Consider the following 10,879-nt stretch of genomic DNA (forward strand, 5'->3'; position numbering starts at 1 on the left):
GTTTCCAGAGGGAATCGCGTGGAGGTCGACCTGATAGGGTATGTTACTAGAAATGGGACTTTTAGACCCCATTACGAACTATCTCTTTCCCCCGCCTATCAGCGAAGGATGATAAATCAGAATGAAATCAAGTTGGACTGCCGGAATAAATTCGCCAAGAATTAACTGACAATGCACCCCTTAACAGACTCAGATCCAGATTGTATCTATTGTCCATTATACAATTAAATTAAATACAACTTATTATTACAACTTAATCCTTACTAATATTATAAATGTGAAAACGTGTTTGTTTGTTTGTTACCTTATAGCGCGTTAACAGCCTAATCAATCACTATGAAATTTAGGTATACACAGACTATGGGATGGAGAGGGATGTAGGCTACTTTTTATCCCGGTCAGTAAACATATACCAGTCATACATAATAAGTTATGATTATTATTATTACTACTACTACAGTAAGAATGAAATTGCAGTTTCATATATTCCCAATGGCATAAAAAATGGTCGTAAAAAATATCCAGTTTTTTAACACACTGTTTTGTTGAAACTTGCATTTTACATTTAGGTACATATAAATATGAGGTAATAATAGAATGGTAACTTGGTGGCCTTCACTAACCGGAACGTTACAATAAAAATTTGTTTCAATCACTTCGTATTAATTACTACGTAAGACATTCTGTACAAGTTGACAACTATGTGAGTTACAGAATTTATTTTACTGAACTAGGTATTATTTTGCGGAATTCCATATCGTTGGTTCATTATTTCAGCCGTTGACTGTCCATTGTTGAAGATAAGCCTTCTCCAAAAGGAGAGTTTTGCCAGTAGTTGCCACGCTTGGCAGGCGGAGTAGCAACCGCATTTAGGCTTGGAGATGTTTTAAAAAAGATGCTGTTGTCCATCACTCTACCATTAAGTTCCTTTTGTCGCCTCTTACGACGCAGAATAGAAAAGGGTGGCCTCTTCTATGCCAGAACCACACGAACAACTTACTCATATCATTGGTTATTTGATTAGAATTATTTTGTTTAAATCCGGTACAAATAGCATGTGGGCGACTCTCAAAACTTGAAAATTGGCTATTATTATTATCACTAGAAGTTCTAAAACTCTCCATTTTAGCCATCAATCTCCAACTGCCATTTCGTCCACGCACGTTTTGCGACACGTATTTTCACTTTAAAATAATAGTAGGTATTCAATCTTTGAGTGCTGGCTATGTATATGAGTGAGTGTATACTGTATACTGATGGTAACAAAATTATGAGTAAACGAAATAATTCTAATTAAATAACCAGTTACAAAACTTGGGTATAGAAGCATTGATGAATGAATCAATGCGCGTTAATTCAATGATAAATTGTTTAATACAGGCAAATAAATTGAGATGGTTAGCTTCGTTTTAAGAGAATATTCTGTTAGCGAAACTGAACATTTTCACAACGCCAGCTCTGGGGAAGAGTGAGAGGAGCAGTCGCTCTATCGGTCCCAGAGTGTAAAGGGCACCAAAAAGTCAAATACGAAATTTAACTTTTCAATTTTCAGCGCAAAATAAAGATTTAATAGTGCGTTTTAAAAATAAAATAAGCAGCGCCTGTGATATCGGTAGTATGGAGAGTAAACAATTAATACTTATACTATAAAACACTAGGCCAATACAAACAGGCATAAATACTCATGATTGGTTACTACAAAATTTTGTACTCTGCGGGAATCAAACCCGCAAACATAAGAAAGTAAGGCAGTATGTCAAATCGCTATGACAAGAGTGTAGGTAGATACCTATACGAAACCATTTCAATAATGTTGAGCGCTTATAGCACGTGCTTGAATTAAAATTGTTTTTCAATGCAAGAATCCCCGGAATTATTAAACAGGACGGTGACGATGCTTGGAAATAATGGTGTTTCTTTTTTAACTACTTGTTAGTACGTTGTATATTGTCACGCGACATGTTTACATAATAATTTCTGTGAAAAAAATGTCATTTCTCGTCGACAGATATTGATTCGCTGTATATGTGTATTTGTACAACAGTAAAAGATTATTTTTATACCCAAAGAAACTAGAAACGGGTACCAGTTTACATATTTCTTTGACAAAGAATATACTAATCTTCTATACTTATAAAATCGATTTATTTATACTTTAATGCACAGTGAAATTCTATGTACATTTGGCGAACTTAACATCGAATGGTGTTCTCTACTAATCGACCATTAGGTTTTATCTGTCTACAATCACCACACAGCTAAAACTACTCAAGTCTAGAAAGCTGATAATTTGACATACCTAAGTGAAAAAATAAGAATAATAAAAACTAGGTGCCTACTTATTACAATTGGCTAATCACAGTGTAACTCCAACTGCTATGTGGATGAAGACTTGAACTTATTCCAAGATTGATGATACATGAAGATTTTTTGAATATGTGTTTCTCAATACATCTATATTTATTTTGTATTCTATCCATAGTTCCTTTTGAACAGATTTTAACATATTTTTTAATCAGTTGTGTGACCAGTACTTATCATTAGTCCTTACGTTTTTCCTTTCCATGTTGGTCGATTTTGGGACACTAAATCTCAAATCATTTTTTGTTTGTGTAAGTAACGGACTGTTAAATATATCTATTAGTATATATTTGTTAGTTAGTTAATTAGTATTATATCTATATAAAATCCAGTATGCTTCATTATTGAAACAAGTCATACTTAGTTATATAACCAACCATAACACTTAGTGAAATATGACTCAACTCACATAACTATACTAATGATAAAACTTAATATCCTACATGTTCCTTAGATAGGTTAGATATACTTAATGACGTTACCTGATGTTACTATATCGTCTGAAGATTAGCACATTTGAATACGAGAGAATTACCGGTTTTTATCGCCATCAGATCAATTATATTAATGAAAAACCGCAACAATATCCTAGCGTAGACATTTATTCTCATGACTTTCATCGTTATTTGAATGTTTTGTATTTACAAACAAATGTCCCACAAAAAAACCGACTTCAATTATGACAAAAACTGTTATATAGATTTCAAAACTAAACTACTGAATCGACTTCAATAAAATTTCTATAGGACCAATTTGTATGTCCTTTCAGATAAAAAAAAGAATTTTCCAAATTGATTTAAAACTGACGGAGTTATGAGGTACCTAAATAATGAAGTAATAAAAATAAAAAAAATATACAAATTGAGAACCTCCTTTTTGATGTCGGTTAAAAACGGACTGTCTTTTGGTTGATGCTTTATATCCACTGTTTTGGATATAAAGCATTAATATATCCACTGAATAATAAAATCGAATATCGAAAAAGTAAACCTTATTACGTCGTATTAGTTAGGGTTGTTGACGGTGTTTATCTAAGTTTCTAAAAAATTTTATTATACAGTGTTTTAACATCAGCTGAATTCGAATTCAAGACGATAGATTTAAGTTAGAATAAGAACTTCTAAATGACATTAAATAAAAGAGACCGTTTCGCCATTAAATATTTAGTAAGTTTTGAATCATTTACAAATAGATAGACGCTAATGAAAAAACTAAATAAATCCACAATAATGCGGAAATTAAGGTCACAACATATTAAAAGTATGGTTTCATTGACCATAATCAAGAATATCTATTCATGAAGATACTGGTGGCGACACTATGTTGTATTTTGTAATGGCCCCAGTGATTTCCATCTTTAGACAATGATTGCAATTTTCTGTTAGCTTATTTGCCATTTTCAGTGTAATCATTGGCGTATTTAATATTATATTCCAAGGGAAGTTGGCCTTTTATAAAGGGTACATATGTAGGTACACTCAAATGTTTTCGTGTATAGCTGAAAACTTCCGCGTCCATATGGTTACGCTCCTTCTGGCTCCGAAATAAAAAAGAATTATAAGCATAATAAATAACTGATATTTAGATCAGTCAAGTCATAAATTGCCTAGCTAGGCAATTTTTAGAGTATTACGGATGGGTAAACTTAGTTATTTACCTTACAAAGCTTTACAGTAAATTAAAACTCAAGAGTAAAAAAACATATTCGGTCAAGTAAAGAATAGTACCTACTTATAATAATGACAAATTATAAGTACGTGTAGTTACAAATGGTCAATAAAATATTTCATGTTTTTGGGCAATGGCGGAAAAAGATACAACATATGGTATAATTGAAATTTATTGTTTTTGAATTTTATTCACATCAAAAATAACGACATCGTAAATTTTTGTAATATCTATAATCTTAGAGATTCGCGTCGACATAAAACATTAAAATTTAATATTCTGCTACTTCAACATTTAGGTATATTTAAAACATCCAAAGTAAATACTGATCAAACATTTAACACATAATAATTATCCTAATCACTATGGTATCTAACAACATGGGGAACACAACATCGACATCGGAACAAAGACTGTCATCAAAACTAATCAGGTAATAAAAGTTTTGAAAATGGTAATAACAAACGTAACATAAAATAGCCCTGTCGCGCAACTATACCCTGTATACATCTCACAACAACTCCAATCTACCTCATTCATAAAAATAATACAATACTTATAGATAAATAGTCTCAAAAAAGGATCAAAAATATAACTCTTTAAAATATTATAGAGATTCTTAAGTAGACACTAAGATATTGTTCCACAGCAGAAATGTTTTTACTCAGACTCATAAGTTTTATCAGGAATGTGCATAGCTTATAGCTAAGGATATAGCTATGAGTGTTTAATTAACTTGACACTAAGGTTGGGGCGTCTAACATCAAAAACCTTAATGCTACATACAACATAACAGATATTACACTTAGCACATCAAACACTGAAAATTTTGTTAATAGATATCGAGCACATCCGAGTAACATTGTTCGAGCTGACTTGATGAATATTGTGCCAATTTCATTACAACTAATTATTTATACTTAATATTAAACACATTAATAATAATCTAACATTTCAAATTAATTAATGGCAAGTGATGTAAGTGTAACAGCCTGGTGCAGGTATAATAATGATCTCATATAAATAGACAATATTTCATATCTTTGTATACATATAATTTTAAAGAGGTCAGGGCACAAGTGACCTCTTATAAAATAATTACGCCCCAAAAACAATAATAAAACCATAAAAGTATTTAATAACATAACAACCAAATATAAAATTTATCAACATGATTAAATTTCATAGTTGCGAAATTTAGAGATGACCTCAGATGGGGGTTCTTGGTTTCCACCTCCCCAGCGTCCCCAGAGTGCAGCCCCACCTTCAGAGGCACGTCGAGCTGCCGAGTTGGCTGGGCCCAGGCTGGATGGCCCTGACGCCCGGCCAGATTCACCCTCCAACATGCGATCTTTTGTGTTTGGTTTGGCCCAGTGCATAGACTGTTGTACATGCTCCTTCATGCCAAGCCATTGTTTGTAGCCCATGGCAATACCACTCTGCCTCCATTTGTCATAGAGAGCACGCTTAGAAGGATCGCACAGGGTCTCTTTTGCTTCCTGAAAATATTTAATTATTTTTATATAGATAACAACATGTATAGTTAATATTCTAAATGCATTAAAGAAAAAAAAAATTACAATTGCCTGTAGTGAAGTTTTACATAAATGCCCACCTATTAATAAATTATTAACAATAAACAGTCAACCGGTTTTAAAAGTCAATGTCATATATTAGTAAGTACTTAGTTTACTACCTATTAGGTACTTAATACATTCAAATATCTATTGCAGGTTTTTTTTACATTCAGAATCAACCAGCTAGTTTGATATTTAACTCTTCTATTAGATTTCTATAATTGTTTACTCTAATTATTATATTTTTGCAAATTACACAAACACACCTTTAATTGTTGAAACTTTGCTTCTGCTTCTTTATCCCCATCATTTTTATCTGGATGATGCTGCAAAGCGAGGACCTTATATTCAGCTGTTATTTGCTCGATCTGTAATAAATTAAGAAATATTAACTGTATTCGTGCTGCACGATTTGGTATTTTGTAATAATTATTTACTAGAGTTATTTTACCTAATTAATTATAGCGTTAATTTACGTCTATTATAAACAGTAAATTAAGGAATGTAAAAATAATTGTTATTTTTATGTATTTGACTACGTAAAGGAAAACTCAGTGAAAGGTATCTGGGATTCCCAGCACATTTGTATATAACAATGACGCATTTAATAAAAACCCACAGGTCGTGTTTGTTCTAATCTGATTTGATTAATGAAATTATACTTCCACTGCCTTAATTATTGCATTAAATACACTATTTATTTTACAAACTAGGTCAAATCTTGGAACCTCGAGTCCTCGATCTAGGTAAGGTCACTGATCACTAGAATCAATACTTTTTTTTACAATAAAATTAAATTCAATGCTATTTTTTACTAAATAAACGAATAGTTATACGTACTGTTGAATTTTCGTCACAATTTAGTAATGCGTAGTAATCGTCATCCGGATTTCTTCGATAATTCAATATTTCATCCACACCAGTCATCGTTACGACCCTCCCTCACAAAACCCCAGCAAATACTAAAAAAAAGAACCAAACAGATAGAGACAGACAAATAATTCTATCGTACCCAATCTGGTAACGCTGCACAGATTAACTACGTAGTACAGAGGATTTCGTAAGTAGTGATGTGTCGTTTCGTACTAATTGACCGACGTATTTGTACAGTTCCATTTTTCAATTCTTAAATAATTTGATGAGCAGTATGCACTAGACATAGAAATGAAGGTCACGTATGAATTTACATTTCATAGTTCATTCTATATATTTCTGCTCATTAAATTATATTCTGCTCAATAAAAATAGAATAATAATGATAGGAAAATTTAAAAATAGTCAATTCTGTTTATATTTAATTAAGTTTTACTCTCGACTTCATCCTAGACCGGAATATGTTCATTATTCAATATGTTTCAATATGTATTTATTCAATGTGTATTTAATAAATTTCAATATGTTCACGAAAAAAAGTCAATTTTACAATAATAACTTTATTAAAGTGTTTGTTTTTATACTTTTACATGTAAACTTAACAATCAAATTAAAGATACGGAATTCATTATTACATAATATTTTTAGATATCAATTAATAAATCTAAATATTAAAAATTACTTATTTTTTGTATTAATTAATTTAAATCTACTTAAAGTAGTTGCAAATACAAATAATAAAATAAGTCATCGTATAAAATTTGCATTGCGTTTTAACAAACCGAAATTTTGAGCATCTTCTACGATTCAAGTGAATCAGATTAATTATTCTTTGATTACTTTATATACTTTTTCCAAATAAAATAATTTTTGATATTTTTAAATTACTACATTTTTATTATTTAACTTCTCTACATTTATATTTATAGGACATCTATGCTTGATCTAGAGGTGAGGTTTTTATTTCAAATTAACTAAGTTACTTAATTTTACAAACTTTACTCATGACTTTATATCAATTAGGGACAGTTATGACAAAATATAGTTTAGAACTTTACTATTATTATGGGCATCACTAGCTCTAGACCAAGACCACAGAATATTTCTGCTGAAAGATATAATCTGAGTAAAACGCTTATTACAAGACAGTGCTTCATAAGTTCTATAAAGGTATTTTTCTATAAGAGCAAATATAACGTCTTCACTTCGTGAACGATTTCTGTCAAAATGAAATGGTATTACGGAGCATGATTGTTTTCGAATCGATTGACGGCTTAAATATAGGTTTCTGCGACAGACAGCGCTATTTACAATTTGGTGGCAAAAAAGAGAAATAATAGTAATTGTAAGTTCAGTTCCTAAATCGCTCTACAGAGGCATCATAATCGAGAGCTTAGAGCTAATAGATTTTTTTTTAATATATTAAAAATTGTAATTAAAAATAAAGACTAACAACAATATTCAACTTACGCAACTGTTTGATACATAAATTTAGTAGCTGTGTTTGATATTAAAAATTATTTAGTGTGTTTGCACGACTGTGATTGAACTAAAAATATAAGGTAGGCATTGAATAAAAGAAAAAAATGGCGGGAACTCTGAAAATTAGTTTTTTTATGCAACGTAGAATGGCCAACAAGCTAACGGTCCACCTGATGTAAAGTAATAACCATCGCCTATAGACATGAACAGTACCATGGACATTACAGAGTATTTTGTTTCATCCGTGATTAGTTTAAATTGAAAAACTATCGTTTGAGTATACATAAATACATCATCATCATCTTTTCAGCTTTTATCCGTCCATGGTGCTATCCCTTTCCGAAGCCAGCTTGTTCGGGTGGCTGGAAGTTGTCGAGTTGTGAATATTGTGAACAGCTATTATAGAACTTCTCACTTAAAATCTCACATGTGGCGGAAATTATATCACCGGTGTCGGTCTTTAAATTTGTCAGTTGGCTTCGTCAAATAGTCAAATCTTTGGTGAACATTTTGGAGCCTAAATGCGCAATGGAACAATGCATAATTATTTGTTAGGATTGTCTATTATATATGACGCTGGAGAAATGGTCCTAAAGACCGATTGCTATTTAGGAACAGAAAAAATAGAAAGAGATAGACATTATTCTTAAATTAATAACTAACAACAATAATGATGTTATAGATGTTCAATTTTCAATTTATATAGAATTTTTGTACACTTTTAAAATTTATCAATTTAAATATCTTTTCAAACCACAACATATTAGTATTTATTTTAATAGTTGGCAAAATAACAAAAAACGACTGTCAAATATCCATATAATTTATAGTTCTTGATTGCACTTTTTTTTAAAAACATTGTAGGTCTCAAACGCTTTGCTAAATAACCGGCACCAAAAAATAGTTTAAGTTTTATTTACTTTTTGAATATAAGTAGAGATACTAAAATGTGATAGTTATTACTCTTCTTCTTTTTTTCCTCAATAGCCTCTTTTTCTAATTATATTTAATTTATTAAATTCTAATTCTGCCGCCATTTTTACGAACAATTCTGCCAGCGTCTTGTACAAGAGATAAAAATTATATCCAACGATTATTATTATCTTCGCTATGTTTCGTATCTCGTTTCGTTATTTTAAAAAAATTTATCCTCGAAAACTATTATTTTTGTACCTCACAATCATTTTATTCAATTTATATGCATGTCATTTTTCTAGTTATTACTCAATAAGTTGTAACAATAGAGTCGATTCTGAGGCATCATTTCTCTAAATTCATTTCTAATTAAAATGTTTAATATCATAGCGAAATCTTTATTGTAAGGATCAATATTAATTACTTTTCTAATAGATAAGTCTAAAATAATAAAATAAAACTAATAAATAAGTATAAATAGATTTAAGTCACAATTATTATAATTTTTGGTTATGAAAATTATTCATAAAACAGTAATTTCGCGAAATTATGAAATTAAAATAGCTAAAGAGATAAATTTAGAGAAATGACACCTCAGAATTGGCCCTATTAAATTAAAAAATAAATATCTGATGGAAAATAGTAACTGTAGCCGAATGGCACCTTGATAGTCTTTGAATATACTGTGATGCGAATGGTACTCCACATTGCGTTGCCAAATGTTGATTTAGAATTAACGTTACGTTATTGTGTAATGTTATACATATATGGTGTACAAAAAAAATATAAACGAGTTGGTGATTCCTCATTTTAGACATTGCTTACAAATAATATAGGTATGTTAATAAATAATGAACACTACTAAACATATTGCACAGTGCCATCTAGTTTCAAAGTAAGCAAAAAGTTCTAAACAACTTATACAATATTTTTTTTACGTCAGTGAGCTTGGAGTGCTTTCAGCATTTACCCATGAAAACATGAGGTGAAGCTGTAAAGGTCATCTGTAGCCAACAGCAGCAGTTTAAAAAATATATGATTATATATTATAGAATATGTGTTAAATTAGAAAATAACTAACCGTGTACCAAATTTCATTGAAATCCGTTCAGCCGCTTTAACGTGCATTATTGGTAGATACAATCATCTAAATATATCATACATACATACATACATCTTTACAATCGTTTACATTTATAATATTTTATAAATGTAAACGAATGTAAATGTAATAAGTAGGATAGAAAACTTCCAGATTAATGTAAATACACATAGGGATCGAACTAACGATCATAAGCACGTGAGGCATATGAGACAGTAAGGTCGTCGTCGATATAAATATATATTTTAACGTGTAGGTAGATATTTGTATGCTTGTGTAGGCACTGGAGAGTTTAAGGAAGTACCTACCAACGTCAAATGTAGTCAGGACGCGACATTACCATTAAAAATCCATTAAATACGACTTACACGGGAATTATCTTAAAAATATTAGGTTTCTCAATAGACAGTAAGTAGGTACGTACCTATCAATTATCTGTAGTTAGATATTACAACTATAAACGTCATCGTTCTGTAATGTGAACACATCCGAGTGTGCCTGAAGAGTTAGTTATTGTTAACACATTCAAGTCAACGATTAAACATTATTTGTTAATTACTCATTGAACGCGCATTCTTTGGACAATAGGCATTTTATTTTTCGTGTTAGGTACGTATAATTATTACGGTAAACAGATCGATGACATTTATTTTTTTATCAAAATAAAGTTTTGATATTCATTAAAAATTATCTAATCATGGTCAGCCATCCAATGAACAAAGATCTCTCTACGGTCTAGACGATATCAAAAGGTACCTACCCATGATTCACTCTACAAATTTTAATTAAACATTTACCAACTACAGTTGAACTCATGCTCATACCTACTGAATTATAAAATTTCCCCCATAAGGGGGGTTTTGACAGTAGGTGGCATGCTTGACAGGTGGGTTGGCAACCG

The 10,879-nt window shown here is 30.8% G+C and overlaps 1 protein-coding gene across 1 annotated transcript; it reads right to left on the reverse strand.

Moving 5' to 3' along the window:
• Window positions 1-4,185: 4,185 nt before the first annotated feature.
• LOC113512388 (J domain-containing protein) lies at window positions 4,186-6,628 on the reverse strand. The gene is made up of 3 exons (XM_026896267.3): window positions 6,447-6,628; window positions 5,873-5,974; window positions 4,186-5,528 (listed from the first exon to the last, which is right to left on the reverse strand). Exons 1-3 carry the CDS (start codon window positions 6,531-6,533, stop codon window positions 5,205-5,207), a joined length of 513 nt encoding a protein of 170 aa, XP_026752068.2. The 5' UTR covers window positions 6,534-6,628; the 3' UTR covers window positions 4,186-5,204.
• Between the last annotated feature and the right edge of the window lie 4,251 nt (window positions 6,629-10,879).

Source organism: Galleria mellonella, unplaced genomic scaffold (genome assembly GCF_026898425.1).
Source record: "Galleria mellonella isolate WM207_F2 unplaced genomic scaffold, CSIRO_AGI_GalMel_v1 utg64, whole genome shotgun sequence".
NCBI classification, from domain to species: Eukaryota; Metazoa; Arthropoda; class Insecta; order Lepidoptera; family Pyralidae; genus Galleria; species Galleria mellonella.